The sequence below is a fragment of the Hyla sarda genome, chromosome 8 (assembly GCF_029499605.1).
Source record: "Hyla sarda isolate aHylSar1 chromosome 8, aHylSar1.hap1, whole genome shotgun sequence".
In the NCBI taxonomy this organism is placed as follows: Eukaryota; Metazoa; Chordata; class Amphibia; order Anura; family Hylidae; genus Hyla; species Hyla sarda.
This window is the reverse complement of record NC_079196.1, coordinates 155,622,905-155,642,526: the sequence shown is the minus strand read 5'-3', so window position 1 is coordinate 155,642,526 and position 19,622 is coordinate 155,622,905. Positions and strand designations below refer to the sequence as shown.

At 48.3% G+C, this 19,622-nt stretch overlaps 1 protein-coding gene across 9 annotated transcripts in view; it reads left to right on the top strand.

The window, feature by feature from the left end:
* SNX29 (sorting nexin 29) overlaps positions 1 to 19,622 on the top strand; it is an 819,108-nt gene that overhangs the window by 127,095 nt on the left and 672,391 nt on the right. For all 9 annotated transcript variants that reach the window (XR_008847045.1, XM_056534825.1, XM_056534821.1 and 6 more), the window contains one exon: positions 17,639 to 17,887. Coding sequence is in view for 8 of the 9 variants with exons in the window: in XM_056534825.1 (XP_056390800.1) it covers positions 17,639 to 17,887 (249 nt within the window). In the remaining variant the exon portion in view is untranslated. The remainder of the gene's footprint in view (positions 1 to 17,638; positions 17,888 to 19,622) is intronic.

The window sequence follows — 19,622 nt, the reverse complement described above, 5'->3', positions numbered from 1 at the left end:
TCCTACAGAGGAGGCATCAACCTCCAATAGGAAGGGTTTAGATGGGTCAGGTCTGGAGAGCACGGGAGCCGAAGAAAAGGCAGACTTGAGCCGTTTAAAGGCGTCTTCCGCTTGAGGAGGCCAAGACTTGGGATTGGCATTTTTTTTGGTTAAAGCCACGATAGGGGCCACAACGGTAGAAAAATGTGGAATAAATTGCCTGTAATAATTGGCGAACCCCAAAAAACGTTGGATAGCACGGAGTCCGGAGGGGCGTGGCCAATCTAAGACGGCAGAGAGTTTGTCTGGATCCATTTGTAGTCCCTGGCCAGAGACCAAGTATCCTAGGAAAGGAAGAGATTGGCATTCAAACAGACATTTCTCTATCTTGGCATAAAGTTGATTGTCACGAAGTCTCTGAAGAACCATACGGACATGCTGGCGGTGTTCTTCTAGATTGGCAGAAAAAATCAGGATATCGTCCAGATATACAACAACACAGGAGTATAAGAGATCACGAAAAATTTCATTAACAAAGTCTTGGAAGACGGCAGGGGCGTTGCACAGGCCAAAGGGCATGACCAGATACTCAAAGTGTCCATCTCTAGTGTTAAATGCCGTTTTCCATTCATCCCCCTCTCTGATGCGGATGAGATTATAAGCACCTCTTAAGTCCAGTTTGGTAAAGATGTGGGCACCTTGGAGGCGATCAAAGAGTTCAGAGATGAGGGGTAGGGGGTAGCGGTTCTTTACCGTGATTTTATTAAGACCGCGGTAGTCAATGCAAGGACGTAGAGAGCCATCTTTTTTGGACACAAAGAAAAATCCGGCTCCGGCAGGAGAGGAGGATTTACGGATAAAGCCTTTTTTTAAATTTTCCTGGATGTACTCCGACATAGCAAGAGTCTCTGGGGCGGACAGAGGATAGATTCTGCCCCGGGGTGGAGTAGTGCCCGGGAGGAGGTCAATAGGACAATCATAAGGCCTGTGAGGAGGTAGAGTCTCAGCTTGTTTTTTGCAAAAAACATCCGCAAAGTCCATATAGGCCTTAGGGAGACCGGTTACAGGGGGAACCACAGAGTCACGGCAAGGGGTACTGGGAACCGGTTTTAGGCAGTCCTTGAAACAAGAGGGCCCCCAACTCTTGATCTCCCAGAGGACCAATCCAGGGTTGGGGAATGGAGTTGAAGCCAGGGTAGTCCAAGGAGGATTTCGGAAGTGCAATTGGGGAGGACCAAAAATTCAATCTTCTCGTGATGAGGTCCGATGCACATTAGAAGGGGCTCCGTGCGGAAACGTATGGTACAGTCCAATCTTTCATTGTTTACACAATTGATGTAGAGGGGTCTGGCGAGACTGGTCACTGGGATGTTGAACCTGTTGACGAGAGAGGCCAAAATAAAATTTCCTGCAGATCCGGAATCCAAGAAGGCCATAGTAGAGAAGGAGAAGGCAGAGGCAGATATCCGCACAGGCACAGTAAGACGTGGAGAAGCAGAGTAGACATCAAGGACTGTCTCACCTTTGTGCAGAGTCAGCGTACGTCTTTCCAGGCGGGGAGGACGGATAGGACAATCCTTCAGGAAGTGTTCGGTACTGGCACAGTACAGGCAGAGATTCTCCATGCGGCGTCGTGTCCTCTCTTGAGGTGTCAGGCGAGACCGGTCGACCTGCATAGCCTCCACGGCGGGAGGCACAGGAACGGATTGCAGGGGACCAGAGGAGAGAGGAGCCGGGGAGAAAAAACGCCTTGTGCGAACAAAGTCCATATCCTGGCGGAGCTCCTGACGCCTTTCGGAAAAACGCATGTCAATGCGAGTGGCAAGATGGATGAGTTCATGTAGGTTAGCAGGGATTTCTCGTGCGGCCAGAACATCTTTAATGTTGCTGGATAGGCCTTTTTTAAAGGTCGCGCAGAGGGCCTCATTATTCCAGGATAATTCTGAAGCAAGAGTACGGAATTGTACGGCGTACTCGCCAACGGAAGAATTACCCTGGACCAGGTTCAACAGGGCAGTCTCAGCAGAAGAGGCTCGGGCAGGTTCCTCAAAGACACTTCGAATTTCCGAGAAGAAGGAGTGTATAGAGGCAGTGACGGGGTCATTGCGGTCCCAGAGCGGTGTGGCCCATGACAGAGCTTTTCCAGACAGAAGGCTGACTACGAAAGCCACCTTAGACCTTTCAGTAGGGAACTGGTCCGACATCATCTCCAAGTGCAGGGAACATTGGGAAAGAAAGCCACGGCAGAATTTAGAGTCCCCATCAAATTTATCCGTCAAGGATAGTCGTAGACCAGAAGCGGCCACTCGCTGCGGAGGAGGTGCAGGAGCTGGCGGAGGAGATGATTGCTGAAGCTGTGGTAGTAGCTGCTGTAGCATCACGGTCAGTTGAGTCAGCTGTTGGCCTTGTTGCGCTATCTGTTGTGACTGCTGGGCGACCACCGTGGTGAGGTCGGCGACAACTGGCAGAGGAACTTCAGCGGGATCCATGGCCGGATCTACTGTCACGATGCCGGCTGGCAGGTAGTGGATCCTCTGTGCCAGAGAGGGATTGGCGTGGACCGTGCTAGTGGATCGGTTCTAAGTCACTACTGGTTTTCACCAGAGCCCGCCGCAAAGCGGGATGGTCTTGCTGCGGCGGTAGTGACCAGGTCGTATCCACTAGCAACGGCTCAACCTCTCTGACTGCTGAAGATAGGCGCGGTACAAGGGAGTAGACAGAAGCAAGGTCGGACGTAGCAGAAGGTCGGGGCAGGCAGCAAGGATCGTAGTCGGGGGCAACGGCAGGAGGTCTGGAACACAGGCTAGGAACACACAAGGAAACGCTTTCACTGGCACAATGGCAACAAGATCCGGCGAGGGAGTGAAGGGGAAGTGAGGTATAAATAGGGAGTGCACAGGTGAACACACTAATTGGAACCACTGCGCCAATCAGTCGGCGCAGTGGCCCTTTAAATCGCAGAGACCCGGCGCGCGCGCGCCCTAGGGAGCGGGGCCGCGCGCGCCGGGACAGGACAGACGGAGAGCGAGTCAGGTACGGGAGCCGGGATGCGCATCGCGAGCGGGCGCTACCCGCATCGCGAATCGCATCCCGGCTGGAGACGGTATCGCAGCGCACCGGGTCAGTGGAGCAGTGGGGAGGAGCGGGGACCCGGAGCGCTCGGCGTAACAATATATATATTCTACTTTTTTTGCATTTCCCGAATAATGGGAGATGAAAGCTGTGCAAAAATCCACATGTTTCTTATCAGTCTTATTCTTTTTCTTATAACTTTGATTTAGTTTTTTTGTTCACTTCTCACAATTAAATCTGCTTTATTCTTTGCACCTTCTACCACGGTTTGGGGGTATCCCTTTTCTAAAAATCTCTCGTTTATAATTACGTCTCTTTTATTAGTGTAGGGCTACAACATAATTTTGTAAAACACGATCTATGTATTCTCCTCCTGCCACAATCTGCCTCCCTGGAGGGCAAAGGGGATTTGTTTGTAATTTCGGAAGAAAATAAAAATATGGGGTAGCCGGATTCTCAATTAATAAATTAGTCTTTTTCATTCTTACTCAATACGCCTTTCTCGGAGCCTTCTTTTATCAATATCTCCAATTCATTTTTGAACACTGTCAAAGAGTCTGCAGACAATTTTTTATAATATGTCATCTTCAATAATTCGCAAAGATTCTTCCAAATAATTTACAAAGGCGTGAGGGCTGGATACTGGGAACCTTAGATGTCAGTTCTCTTTATACATGCATCAACCATGAACAGGGAATACAAGCTGCTTACAACTTTTTATCCGAAGCAAAGACATACATCCATTAATATAATTATGTTTTAATTCTATTACATAGACATACACTATTACATCACAGCACACTGTTTATCCCTTGTATACGATTTTACAACACGTTTTCAACATGATACACTTATGCATATTCTAACATTGCATTTAACTATACATTTATGCATGCTTATATGCCTTATTGCTCTGATTAACACATTTTACAACACATTGAATATCTCTTATATACAATGCTAGAGGTATTATTCCATGTGTCGTACCAAATTTCCTACTAAGACTTAAATCCATTCTGGGTTTTAGGTCTGCTTTTTTACACTACCCATGTCCAGGGTATATCACGTTTTGCAAATTACCCTTTTTTACCCTAAATAAAGAGCAGTCAATTGCAAGTCACCTTATCACTGATGAAGGACATAGAGGGTCCGAAACGCGTCCACTCAAAGAACATTAGTTGCACTATTGCACTTTATCAGCATTAGTTGCACCTTATCAGCACTTCGGCACCAGAACTGAGGAAATACTGGGTCATCAAGTATTGCTACCACCATCATCAGAGCACGCTCACCACAGAGACTTCCAGCTGGTGAACACCCTTAGAAGCAACTTTTTAAATTTTGGGAGACTTTTTTTTTTAAAGTGTTTATTTAAAGGAGAGCTCCAGAGTATAAAAATTGTCGCCCATGCTGCCGGCAGTAAAAAAATAGAGATGTACATACCTTCATCCAGGGGCCTCCGGTAACCGCCTCCGGTAACCGTCTCCGGTCTCCGCCGCGATCCACTTCATGGTTGCCGGTGGTCGGAGAATCATACTGCGCTCAGCCAATCACTGGCCGCAGTGAAGTCTGACTCTGCCGTCGATAGGCTGACCGGCAGTGTGAGAACGCTTCAGGACACAAAATTCTTCACTACACCGGCATCTGCTGCCGGGGCCGAAAACGTCACACTGCCGCTCAGCCTATTGCCGTACGAGTTGGGACTTAACTGCGGCTGGTGATTTGCTGAGCGCAGTAAGACTCTCCGACCACCGACAACCAGGAAGAGGATCACGGCGGAGACCGGAGCCGGTTACCGGAGGCCCCGGAGGAGCGGAGGAAGGTATGTACATCTTTGTTTTTTTTACTGTTGGCAGTATGGGCAACAATTTTTATACTCTGGAGTTCGCCTTTAAGTTTCGCAATTTTCAATTACAAACACCGCCAACATATCGAGATAAGATCAACATGAACAATAGCACTCCCGAGAGGTCCCAGAGACCAGCACTAAAACAGGAATAAGAAAGGAGAGTACATCAAAGTGAGCACCCATGTAACAGAAGGGCAATTCTGAGACCCAACCAAGGGAGGCTCAACACAGACAGACGACCAGACATACAACCAAACACACTTCCCAACACCCTCCCCCCCCACTCCAGCCCAGCACAGAAAGGGCAGTAATACACCTTAATGACCTACTGAGACAATCTAACTAGCGGGTCAGCCGAAACAGCCAAGGGGTCCATACTCTATCAAATTTCTTAGGGCACTTACAACTTACATATAAAGTCTGGTACAACAGAACATATTTATTTACCAAAGCTATTCACCGAGATGGGGGGGGGGGGGGGGGGGGGGGTGGTTGGAGGTATCCGTCCACATCATGACTACCACTTTACTGGCACAAAACAGCAGGAAGCGAATCAGCAAGCATCTATATGTACTAGAGATCAGGTCATTAATAACTCCCAGCAGGCACACCACAGGGTTAAGTATAAAAGGAAAGTCCAATTGGTCAGCCAGAAACCCCATCCCCTCCCTCCAGAAGAGAGCGATAATGGGACACTCCCATACTGAAAGAAGTTACCAGCCTCCGAGGAGCATCTAAAGCATAGGTCAGATGGAGAGAGTCCAATACGCTTAAAGGGGTACTCCGCCCCTAGACATCTTATCCCCTATCCAAAGGATAGGGGATAAGATGTCAGATCGCCGCGGTCCTTGCCGCTGGTGACCCCGGGGATTGCTGCTGCAGCACCACGCTATCATTACTGCGCAGAGCGAGATCGCTCTACACGTAATGACGGGCAATACAGGGGCCGGAGCATCGTTACATCACGGCTCCGCCCCTCGTGACGTCACGGCTCGCCCTTGTCAATACAAGTCTATGGGAGGGGGCGTGGTGGTTGTCACGCCCCCTGCCATAGACTTGCATTAAGGGGACGGGCCGTGATGTCATCAGGGGCGGAGCCATGATGTCACACTGCTCTGGCCCCTGTATCGCCCGTCATTACGCACAGAGTGAACTCGCTCTGTGCAGTAATGATGGCGGGGTGCCGCAGCAACGATCCCCGGGGTCCCCAGCAGCGGTACCGCGGCGATCTAACATCTTATCCCCTATCCTTTGGATAGGGGATAAGATGCCAGGGGCGGAGTACCCCTTTAAGCTTAGAAGGGGTGTAATACAACTGTAAGACATATCTAGATTGGATCAACATATTTCTACTGATAACCACAGTCGCATAATAAGAATCTTCGACCTCTTTCCACTGACCCTCGGACAGACCCGGCATATCAGCAACCCATTTAGGAGAGGCAAGGCTAGGCTCCAGTGACTGGAGAAGGGCATAGGACTGGGTAAGAAGTTTGGATAGATCCATGGTGCCCAGGAGAAGCTCCACCTCTGTAAAAACAGGGGTGAATGTCAGGGAACCAAACTGCGCCTGAACCGCATGCCGGAGCTGAAAATACCTAAACAAAGCATTTCCAGGGATGTCATAGCGTTCTTTCCAAAAAGGATAGGAAAACCTGATCCTCCCAGAACAAGTGGATCACAAATTTGACACCATGAGACCCCCAAAACCTAGCCTCCTGTAACCCATGTAGGTGAGGTAGATGTATGTTCCCCCACAAGGGGGCCCTAGGAGATACCAGAGGCTGCGGAAACCTACTCGACATTACGGACCACACCTTAGCTATAGTTTACAGAGGAACAGGGAAGGAAGAACTAGAGTGATACCTGTAGAGTGTATTGGTCAGAGCTTCATAAGACCCCATAAGTGCACTAGCCAGGGCCGTCTCAGAGTTCGACAGATCCAGGTTGATCCACCACGCTGCATAAACCAACTGGGAGGCAAGAAAATAGTTGTAGACATCAGGGGCAGCCAAGCCACCATGCCGCTTGGGAGCCTGGAGAAGGGCCCGACCAAGTCTGGGAGGCTTCCCCTGACTCGGTCACCAAACAACGCACCAAAATATTTCTCTCTGCCAGCTAGGGATGCGGACCATGCATTCAGTCGCTCCACATTGGAGTGCAGTAGTGGCTCCAAGTTCAGAGGAACATAGTCAAACAGGGACTCAGTTACCTCCACTGCCAAGTATCGGAAACGAGGAACCACTTGCATCCCAGCCGGAAGAGAGGGCGGGAGAGGGACCCCAGATGAGAGTGCCATTAGGGAGGATTTAGCCCAGTTAACCTGCAAGCCGAAATTGCACCAAATCGATCAAGTAAGTCCATAAGGGACAATAGAGAACCCTCAGCATCTGCCATATATACCAGAGTATCATCTGCATAAAGGGAAACCTTCTCAACAATAGACCCACTAGGAATACCGCATATACCCGGGTCTCTACGAATGGCTGCCGCTCAGGGCTTTATCGCCAGCGCAAATAGGAAGGGAAGAGAGCAGACACCCCTGCCTTGTTCCATGCCCCTGAGGAAAGGGAGCAGAAACCTCCAAGTTAGTGCGGATACGGGCCCTAGGATTATCATACAGCAGACAAACCCATGCACAGAATCTGGGACCAAACCCAAACATACCCATCACCTCCCGAAGATAAGGCCACAAGACAGAGTTGAAAGCCTTATAAATATCTAAACTAACAACCACACCTGCAGGAAAGCCCTCCCCTACCTCCGCTATGTTTAGCTGCAGACGCTTCACGTTCACATCAGTGGCTCTACCCGGCATAAACCCTGTTTGGTCAGGATGAATGACAGTACTGATAACCCCATGTAGATGAGTAACCAAGACTCTAGCCAAAATCTTAATATCAACATTTAGAAGGGAAATAGGTCTATAGGAGCCAGGTAACACTGGGTCCTTCCCAGGTTTAACAATCACTACAATGAGTGCTTCCCGCATAGAGCCTGGAAGAGCATCGGCATCGGCTATGGAATGAAACAGATTGCGAAGAACAAGGACCAGTAGCTCCTCATTCATCCTGTACCAATCGTCCACCATCCAATCCAAACCTGGAGTCTTCCCATGAGGAAGATCCCGAATAGGGGCATCCAATGCCTCTGCCTGAGCACGACTAAGCATGGGAAGGGATAAATCCTGTAGGAATTAAATAATTTCCTCCTGACAAGGCATAGATGGGGCATCATACAGGGAGGAGTAAAATTCCCTAAAGACAGAATTAATCATTTGAGGATCCGCCACTTCAACCCCATCACCACATAATACAGGGAATAGAGGCCGGTGGGGGAGTTGCCCTTGCTAAATAAGCCAACAATTTACCATTTTTATCCCTATCTGCCAACCACAACTGGACCCTGTCTTTCTGGACAACCAATAGAGACCTCTGAGCCTTAGCCCATGCCCTCTCATTCTCAGAAGACGGGTTCCTAACATACTCATCCTCTAAGAATCCCACCTCCTGCAGCAGTTCGCTCTCCATGGCCGACCTAATCTTCCGCTGATCCGCGACTCCAGTTGTGAAGGCACCCCGAATCGTAGCTTAATAAGAAGCCAACTGCACCAATGGGTCAGGATAAGAAGCATTGTTTTCCCAATATTCAGTATGGGCAGCCCCCAGCGCCTCCACCACTGCCTCAGCTTGTAACCAGCCAGGATGCATGTGCCAAATGCGGGAAGGGGGCTAAGGCCTAGGTGCAAAACTAACAATACGGCAGAGTGGTCTGAGATCCCCCTAGTGGTGTAAGAAACCTCACTTATCGCCAGAAGGAGATCTTCGGATGCCAGCGCAAGATCAATGCGAGAAAACGACCTATGGGCTGCAGAATAAAAGGATGAGGAGGATGCAGTGGGGTATTCCCACTTCCAGAGGTCGGTCAAGCCCAATGCCAAACTCCAGGTATTAAACGAAGAGGAGCCAGGATCAACAGCAGTGGTGCAGTCAAGGACTAGATCAGGGATCACATTGAAATCTCCTATGAAGAGGACAGGGTCAGAAGGAAAAGAAAGCAATTTGTTAGTGATAAGTTCTAGCACCGCAAACGTGAAAGGGAGGGGGTACATACACAGAGACAAGAACAAAGGAAAAGAACCCCAGAGAACAATGTAAAATAACAAAATGATCACTGGCAGCCTTAGACACAACCAACGGGTAGGGTTTTGGTAATCAACACAGAGACCCCCCTAGCATATGTCGAGTAAGCTGCATGGTAACCACTCGCTATCCAAGCCCTTTAACGGCAAGAACTTTCTGACCCGTAACATGAGTCTCTTATAGACAGATAATATGGGGAGACTGCCTCTTCACAAAGTCAAGACATAAGGCCCTCTTAAACTTAGAATTGAGCCCCCTGACGTTCCAACTAACCACCTTCAATGCCCCATCCTGAAAAGTTATAGTGCATAAGAACAGGAGAGACCAACGTAGGACCAGGACCAGGGGTGGCCGAGCACCGAGACCACGCACACCCACCCACTCAACAAAAAGACCGAGACCACGCACACCCACCCACTCAACAAAAAGACGAAACACATGAATACAAATGCAACAAAACAAAAAACATCCCCAAGAAAACCCTGTTGAACACTAAACGGGACATACTAACCAGTAGTTCCCTAACAAAGTGTAGACCTAGACCCTAAACTCACTACGGGTTCCAAGGATGCAGAAAAGACTAGTCTATGAAAACACAATCCCTCCCACCACCCCAGCAAGAACTAAGGCGGCCGGTAACTAACAGGGATCACATTGAAATCTCCTATGAAGAGGACAGGGTCAGAAGGAAAAGAAAGCAATTTGTTAGTGATAAGTTCTAGCACCGCAAACCTGAAAGGGAGGGGGTACATACACAGAGACGAGGCCCTGAGGGAGCTGGAACCTATGGAGGCCCTAAACAAAAAAAACTGACTCCCTAACCACTAGCTACAGACTTTCACGAAGAGCAGACGTCATCAGGATAGTACAGAATAGTTCATTCCGGCGGTATGGCAGGGGGGCTGCATCTATCCAGTGAAGAGCTTCAGTCGGTGAGGTGAACTTAGTGGAGGCCCCATCCACCACTCGTAGGCAAGCAGGATACAACATCTCGTTTCGATAGCCCTTGACTCTCAACTTCGCCTGGACCTCCATGGACTGCACTCTCTTCTTGTGAAGTTCAACTGAGAAATCAGGGTAGAAGGACACTGTGCTTCCATCACAGATAACTTCGCCTTTAATACGCACAGCCCTGAGGATGGCATCTCTGTCCCGGAAGTGAAGAAGCTTGGCCAGAAAGGGATGTGGAGGGCCACCGGGGGGGAGGAGGCCAAGCCGGGACTTGGTGGGCCCGCTCAACAGAGAAGTAGGAAGAAAGTGTCAGCTGGAAGAATCTCCTTCAGCCAAGTTTCTAGGAACAGCACAGGATCCTGCCCTTCTACTTTTTCAGGAAGGCCTACAAGGTGAATATTCTTGTGCCTCCGGCAGTTCTCAATGTCATCCAGACGACTCGGGACCCTGGTGACCTGTCGCTGCAGCTAATCCACCTGCTCCGGGAGCAGGTGCAGTGTATCTTCCACCCTAGAGACTCTGCGCTCCACCTCTTCAGTGCGCTCACGGATCTTTTGCATCTCATGTCGTAAAATAACAAACTCCTGCCGCAGTTCATCAACTTTGGTCACCATAACGGACTGACAGGAGGTAAAGGCAGCCAAGAGTTCGGAAAACCACTGATCCAGGGCAACACCATCATACATTGGACGAGCAGGAGACAGTTGCTGCGGTGGAGACGAAGATCCCTCAAATAGACAGCGGAGGATCAGGAGAATCACCCCAGGGACGGTCCAGATCCCTGGAGAACTGGCTCAGCGCTTTCGCCGCTTGCACAGACACTTTAGCAGCAAGTGGGGTCTGAGCCTCAGGACCCCGGTGTGAAGGGCCACAGGAGCGGGAGGACCCATCATCAGAGGAGGCCTCCTCATCAGAAGTAGGCCTTGAAGCCTCGGCATTCAGTTTAGATTTCTTGTTCCTATGGCATCTACGGGGCCACCCATGGTCAGCAGGGCAGGTAGAAAGTCACTAGTGCAGGGGAGGCAACAGAGGAGGCACCCAGGGCAACAGCAGAATCCGGGCACCACCTCAGAGCACCACAGGTCCCAGCAATACTGCAATAAGTCCCAAAGTACTCACAAGGCATTGAAGCAGTCCAGCAGTTCAGGAGTGACAGGGTTAATGGTAGGGCAGAAGGTAGCAGAACCGGTTCAGATGGTGGTTTAAAGCTTCGCTACTCCCACAGCAGCAGACAAAGCCCGGAGCCCCATGGAATCCTCACCAGGCCCACTCAGCACAGCAGGGCCCAGGAGTAACCTAGGCAACGGGGAAGCCATGTCCACAAAGCCCGAAATGGCAGATCTCCCTCCCAGCCACACTGTCCAGGATCCCGTGCCACCCGGGGACAAGAGAGAGCTGCCAGCAGCACCGCAGAGCCGCAGGGATCCCGCCAGGCAAGTTCCGCTCACCAGGGCCACTGCCGTCTTCAGGAGCGCTGACCTCCGCCCGTGCCTCCACCTCACAACAAAAGTGTCCCCATGTCCTCCGTGAACCCTGGAGAGCTGCAGGGGTAAGTACCGTCTGTCTTACAGGGTGTCTTTCAGGGGTATCGGTGCTGAGCAGTGGGAGCTCCGGCTCTTGCGACCGCTCAGCTCAGCATCCTAGCCACGCCTCTCAATTTTGGGAGACTTGTCTGTCGGGAGGAAGACTCCGTCACCCGAAGCATAGGAATGCCGACATTTCCAGGATATCACAGGACCTAATAACCCCGATCCCCTTCGTTCCACCAAGAAGGACGGGTAAGCGGTACATAGTACCAGCGATCTATTTCAATTATTGACGGCCGCCGAGCCATCTATGCACTTTGCCTGAGATTGTGATTGTAACAATCTCCTCATCACGCCACAAACTATCTGTGGATGCGATACTTGTTTGCTACTAACCTGCTACTGTGCGACAAGTTGTCAGATTGCTACTGTGTAACAAGTTACCAGCTAGCATATCTGTTTAGTATTAATCCATTTTACTGAGTGGGCCAAATTTGCGGGACTGCAGCGCTTACAAGCGCACAGCAAATATCACCGATCAGCTTGAACAGCTTGAACAGCTTTAACTACCTCGCTGACCTCAGTGACAGAAACTCTATTATATTGCACAGATTGTTGCTAACATTTACGATATATGTTAAACTACAGTATTTTATCTACAGTAATTAAGGAATTTTAGCGGAGGGGTTTGCAAGGATCCTGCATCCCCCCTCCGTTTTCATTTTATTAATTTTATGTGTTGATCAATACATTTGAATTGTACCTTGGACATTAGCTTATGTGCCTCTTCACATATCTATCATTAACTCTTCTCAGCTATAAAATTACAAATCAATGGAATTGACCCATACTACAGAATACCTATATATTCGATACCAATATTCATTTACACTAATACTTGATCTACACCTATAGTCTCACTAACATTCTCATTTACGACGTTATATTTAAATAGTCCTTGAGAACCTGCCATTTGCCAATTTTTATTTTAGAGTATCTTTTTACCCTGAGTTTTCAGTGGAATCACGCAAGCAGCAAGTGCAGTTCACTGAAGTCCAGTTGAAACTGCTAGGCAAGGGTTACCGATATGTGATGCTATATCCTGCTCGCCTGGGTGTGGTGGATGGAGCCTCTACTAAGTTCTTCACCTCCCTGACTGAGGCTCTTCATTGGATTGATGCTGCCCTTCCTGTTAGACCTCCGGATTGAACTGTCCTGGACTGTTCTGCTCATGACTGGCCTCCCACTATATCCCTTAGTTAGTGGTTAGGAAGTCACGGCTTTCCTCTCAGGGTCTCCCTAGGTTCCAGTTCTCCCTAGGTTTCTCCCGTTAGTATTCCGTAGTTGCTGGCCATTCTAGTGTTTTTGGCTGGATGGCGGGAGAGTTCTGGTATTAGCAGTGTTTTAAGTTTACTTGGTGTACTTCTGACGCTCCACAGTAGTTGTATTTAGGGTATAGGTCTGCATTGTGTTAGGGCATAGACATTTTACTATGTACTGTTTAGTGTTAGACCGGGTATTCTGGGGAATGTTTTGCTTATGCTTTGTATCATCTGTTTATGGGTTTTGTGTTTGTGCCCTGTCTGTTTTTATGTTGATTGCGTGTGGTGTGTATGGTCCCAGTGCTCTCTCCTTCAATGACCTGGTCCTCCTTTGGTCGGTCCTGCTTTTGTCTCTGGATGTCTTTAGTGATGGTAACCCTAAAAGTTATTAGCTGGAACGTTCGGGGGCTTAACTCCCAAGTTCAAGAGGGCCTTATGTCTGGATTTTGTGAAACGTCACTCTCCTCACATCATATGTTTGCAAGAAACTCATGTTATGGGACACAAAGATCTTGCCCTGAAGATGGCTTGGATAGCGTGGGGCTATCATGACTCCTTTTGTAATTACGCAAGAGGTGTCTCTGTTTTAATTACCAAGTCCTTGCCATTCCTTGTTTCCCAGGTAGCATGTGACCACTTTTGGAGGTTTAACAATATTATATTGTTCTCTGGGTCCTTTCTCCTTTGTTCTTGTCTCTGTTTATGTGCCTTCCTGTTTCAGGTCACTGTGTTGATTACTAACAAACTATTGTCTTTTCCCACTGATCTTGTCCTTTTCATGTGTGATTTTAATGTGGCTCCTGATCCTCTGCTCGACTGCACCACTGCTTCTGACCCTGGCTCCTCCTCTTTTAATATATGGCGAATGGCATTGGGCCTGATTGACCTCTGGAGGTGGAAGTACCCGACTGCATCTTCTTTTTCCTTTTACTCTGGAGCCCATAGTTCCTTTTCTCACATTTATATTGCTCTGGCATCCGAGGACCTCTCCTCCAGGCGGTAAGAGATGTTTCCTACACCACTAGGGGGATCTCAGACCACTCTGCTATACTTGTAGTCCCTAATATGGTCCTAGTACCTTTCCCGTGTTTGGCGCATGCATCCTGGCTGGCTGCAGGTCGAGGCTGTTGCGGAGGCTTTAGGGTTTGCCTATGCTTAATGCTGGGAGCATAATGCTGCTTATCCTGACCCTTTAGTTCAATGGGATGCGTACAAGGCCACTGTGGGGGTTGCTTTTATAGCGGTTGTAGCGGGTCAGAGGAGAATTATGTCAGCGATGCAGAGCAAGTTGCTGCTGGAAGTGAGTGCTTTGGAGACTGCTTATATTAGGGATCCTTCTCCTGATAATGAGAGGGTGTGGGCAAAGGCTCAAAGGTCTCTCTTAGTTCTCCAGAAGGATAGGCTTCAGTTGTGGTTAGCAAACAGGGAAGCTGCCCTATTTGAGTTTGGGGAAAAGAATGGGAGCTATCCCTTCCCATGCTCAGTCGTGCACAGGCGGAGGTGTTGGACACTCCCTTTATGGTTGAAGACTTGGATCAGGCCATTAGTGATCTTCCTTATGGAAAACCCCAGGTCTAGATGGGATGATTGGTGATTGGTATAGGATGAATGAGGAGAGGCTGGCTCCTATCCTCCTTAAATTGTTTCACTCGATGGCTGTTGGGGATTCTCCTTCTGACTCAATGAGGGATGCTTTGATTGTGGTACTCCCCAAGCCTGGAAAGGACCCGTTGTTGCCTGATTCTTATAGACCTATCTCCCTTTTAAATGTTGACATTAAGATGTTGGCTAGAGTACTGGCTACTCTCCTACGTGGTGTCATCTCCTCCATAATTCATCCTGACCAAACTCGGTTTATGCCGGGTAGAGCTACTGATGTGAATGTTAAGCACCTGCAACTCAATATTGAAGTGGTAGGGGAGGGTTTTCCTACTAGAGTGGTAGTTATGATAAAACAAAAGGGTAGTGTAGCTCACTCAGTAGCAATCCTGAGGTTAACTGGGAAGTCTAAATCCCACAAGACTCCAACAATTGGGCAGCAAAGAAATACAAAGAATGTATACCAGTCCTCTAGGGATATCAGGAAAAAAAAAAGGAGTTGGAAAATAGGAAAATAGAAAAATGAGAAATGGAAAGAAAGTGGAATAAATATATGTGGTCAATAATAGATGTGTGTATATATATATATATATATATATATATATATCTCTATATAAGATTAAATGAATAATAAATTGTAATGATCAAATATGTATGAATGCTGAGCCAGAGATGGACTGCACAAAAACCACAGTACTGTGTTTACTGTGTTTTTTGTGCGGTCCATCTCTGGCTCAGCACATAGGTATTTGATCATTACAATTTATTATTCATTTAATGAGGACTGGTATACATTCTTTGTATTTCTTTGCTGCCCTAGAATGGTAGTTAGTCTGGATGTCTATAAGGCCTTTGATTCAGTGGTGTGGCCGTATTTGTGGGAGGTCTTAGGTGCATTTGGGTTTGGGCTCCGTTTTTGTGCTTGGGTTTGTTTGTTATACGATAGCCCTAGGGCTTGCATCAGCACTAACTTAGATGTTTCTGCTTCCTTTCTCCTGGGCCGTGAAATAAGGCAGGGGTGCCCATTGTCTTTCTTCCTTTTTGTGCTAGTGGTTGAGCCTCTGGCAACAGCGATTCACAGTGACCCCACTATCTGTGGTGTCCTCAGGGGTTCTATTGTAGAGAAGGTTTCACTTTATGCGGATGACAGGTTAGTGTACTTGGCGGATGTGGAGGGGTCTCTCCTGTCTCTAATTGGCCTACTTTGACCAGTTTGGTTCAATTTCGGGCTTACCGGTTAACTGGGCGAAGTCCTCTCTAATGGCGCTCTCACCTGGGGTGTACAGGTGGTCCCTCGTTTTAGATACCTAGGGTGTGGAAGTCACTGTGTCCCTGATGGATTTTTTTTCCCTGAATTTGGAACCGCTCTTATGTTCCAATGTGGAGCGGTTGAAGGCCTGGTCCTCACTCTCTCTATCCTTAGCTGGCAGGATCAATATATTCAAAATGATTTACCTTCCTAAATTCCTTTAGCCCTTTCATTTAGCTCCCCTTATTCCTCCTAAGAAATATTTGAATACTGTTTTGTGCTCTGGGATCCTTCTATTGGCAGGGAAAGCCTCCTAGACTTGGTTGGGCTCCTGAACGGCATGGCGGCTTAGCTGCCCCTGATGTGTATAACTACCTTCTTGCCTCTCAACTGGTCTACGCAGCGTGGTGGATTGACCTGGATCTGTCGAATTCGGCTACAGCCTTGGCTGGAGCACTTATGGGATCCTATGAAGCTCTTACTAACTCACTCTACAGGTATCACTCTCGCTCTTCTCTTCTTCTTTCTCTTCAACCTATAGCTAAAGTGTGGTCCGTGGTGTCAGGCAAATTTCCGCAGCCTCTGGTACTTCCTTGGGCACCCTTGTGGGGGAATGTGCATTTTCCTCACCTGCATGGATTACAGGAGGTCGGTTTCTGGGGAACTCAAAGAGTCAAATTTGTGATCCACTTGTTTGGAGAGGATCAGGTTTTCTTTTCTTTTCGGAGATTAAGGAACGCTAAAGCATCCGTGGAAATGCCTTTTTTATAGTTATCTTCAGCTTCGGCATGCGGTTCAGGCGCAGTTTGGCTCCTTGACGTTTACTCCTGTGTTTTCTGATGTGGAGCTTCTCCTGGGCACCACAGATCTTTCTAAACCCCTTACTCAGTCCTATGCTCTCCTTCACTCGTTGGAGCCTATCCCTTTTTCTGAAGCCTTTCATAAATGGGTGGCTGATATCCCGGATTTGTCTGAATTTCAGTGGAAAGAGGTTGAGGGTACTTATTACTCCACTGTGGTTAGTAGTAGAGATATGTTGATCCAATCTAGATATATCTTGAGGTTGTATTATACCCCTGCTAAATTGAAACTTATAGGTGTTTCCCCGTCTGATCTGTGTTTTCGTTGCTCTTCAGAGGTAGGCATCTTTTTACATGCTGTTTGGCAGCTTTTGGCAGATAACCTGGACTTTCGCTTGTGGTGTGCCTGTTGGGAGTTATTAATGAGGTTATCTCTTGTTCACATAGACAATTCCTGATCCATTTCCTCCTCTTCTGTGCTCGTAAGGTGGTAGTGATGGCTTGTAAAGATACCTCTCCTCCCCCTTTGTCTAGGTGGCTAAATCTGGTTAACAAATCTGTCCCGTTGTACCAGGCAGTGAATGTGAGTCGAAGGTGCCCTAAGAAGTTTGACAAGGTGTGGACCCCCTGGCTCTTACTTGATGTGTCAGCTGACCTCCCGGCTAGATTGTCCCAGTATATCTTATGTGGTATGGTGCTGTCTTATATGGGAGGGGGCTGGGCTGGGGGGGGTATGGGTTACCAGGAAATGTCCTTGAGTGAGTGCTTGGTTGTCTGTCTATGCTGGGCCTTCTCTGATCGGTCTCAGATGTGCTTTTCTTTACTGTTGAATGTTTATGCATACCTTTGACTTTCTGTCATTATTGTGGAGTTGGTCTCTGGGACCTACAGAGGCTGTTGTTAATGTTCTTTTTACCTTGTTGGTAATGTCTGTTTCTTAAAGTGCAAAAACTAAATGAATACTTCAAAAATAAGAAAAATTTAAAAAACTCCGCTCAGAAATTCCACAGATAATCATAGCCTACGGGGTTTCATTCTGTGCAGTAAGCTTAAAATTGTCAGTTAATACCATTTAAAATCTTGAGTATTGTGATATGTTTGTGTTTCTATTTCCTTTCTTTAACAAGATTGTATTTGTAATATTCGTAGGTCTGAATTCAATTCTGTTTGCTATAAACATTGATAATAAGGATCTTAATGGACAAGCAAAAACTGTTCCTACGGTGTCTCACCTTCTGAAGGAGTCCACCCAGAATGTCACCTCTTTGCTGAAGGAATCTACACAAGGTGTAAGCAGTCTCCTTCGAGAGATCACATCATCATCCGCTGTCTCTATTTTAATTAAACCAGAGCAGGACTCTGACCCCCTACCAGTGCTTTCCAGAAGTCTTACATCAGGTGAGATTTGTGATGCCAACTGTATATAATGTTCTTGTCGCAGAAGATAAGTCATGTAAACCGTCGTACATATTGTACTCAAAAAGAAGTACTCAAAAAGAAGACCCCTTCCATACAAAATATTACTGTGCACCTCCACAACCTGTCTCAGATTCTATATTATGCGTTAACCCCTTAAGGACTCAGCCCATTTGGGCCTTAACCCGTACAGGACCTAGGGCGTATGGATACGCCTTCTGTACCTGGGTCTTAAGGACCCAGGGCGTACCCCGTGCAAATGCCCAGGGGGGTCATCAGACCCCCCCATGTCGGCGATCGGCGCAAATTGCAAGTGAATTCACACTTGCGATTTGCGCTGATTACGGGTCATTCGGGTCTATGGTGACCCGGTGACCCGGAATAGAAGGGGGATCGCAGGTGTCTAAGACACCCACGATCCCCCTGTAGCCATAGGAGTGAGGTGGCAGAGGTGCCACCCCTCCTATCTCTGCTATTGGTGGTCTAGACGCGACCACCAATAGCAGATTAGGGGCAGGGGGGTTTACTTTAATTTTCCCCGTTCTGCCCACCCACAATAGGCGGGGCAGGACGGGGAAATGACTGGGACCGAACGCCGAAGATCCACTTACCCGTCGGGGGAAGCTGCGGGACCGGATCGGCGGCGGTGATCGGCGCGGGCGGCGATGTCGTGCGGCAGAAGAGGACGGCTCCCTGGATCCGACGGAAGCCGGTAAGTTGCCTAGCAACATCTAGAGGGCTACAGTCTGAGACTGTAGCCCTCCAGATGTTGCAAAACTACAACTCCCAGCATGCCCATACAGCTGCTGGGCATGGTGGGAGATGCAGTTTTGCAACAGCTGGAGGTCTACAGTTTAGAGACCACTGCACAGTGATCTCTATACTGTAGCACTCTAGATCTTGCAAAACTACAACTCCCAGCATGCCCACATAGCTGTTTGCTGTCTGTGCATGCTGGAATTTGTAGTTTTGCAACATCTGGAGGTCCACAGTTTGGAGATCACAGTGCAGTGGTCTCTATCTGTAGCCCTCCAGATGTTGCGAAACAGCTGTCTCGGCATGCTGGGAGTTGTAGTTGCGATCCCTCCAGCTGTTGCATAACTAGATCTCCCAGCATGCCCTTCGGCAATCAGTACATGCTGGGAGTTGTAGTTTTGCAACAGCTATAGGCACACTGGTTGGAAAATACTGAGTTAGGTAACAGAACCTAACTGAAGGTTTTCCAACCAGTGTGCCTCCAGCTGTTGCAAATCTACAACTCCCAGCATGCACGGTCTGTCAGTACATGCTGGGAGTTGTAGTTTTGAAACAGCTGGAGGTTTGCCCCCCCCATGTGAACGTACAGGGTACATTCACACGGGCGGGTTTACAGTAAGTTTCCTGCTTCAAGTATGAGCTGCGGCAAACTTTTCGCCGCAGCGCAAATTTCTAGCGGGAAGCTCACTGTAACCCGCCAGTGTGACTGTACCCTAAAAACACTACACTACACTAGCACATAATAAAGGGTAAAACACTACACATACACCCCCTTACACTGTCCCCTCAATAAAAATGAAAAATGTATTGTACGGCAGTGTTTCCAAAACGGAGCCTCCAGCTGTTGCAAAACAACAACTCCCAGCATTTCCGGACAGCCACTGACTGTCCAGGCATGCTGGGAGTTTAGCAACAGCTGGAGACACCCTGTTTGGGAATCACTGGCGTAGAATACCCCTAT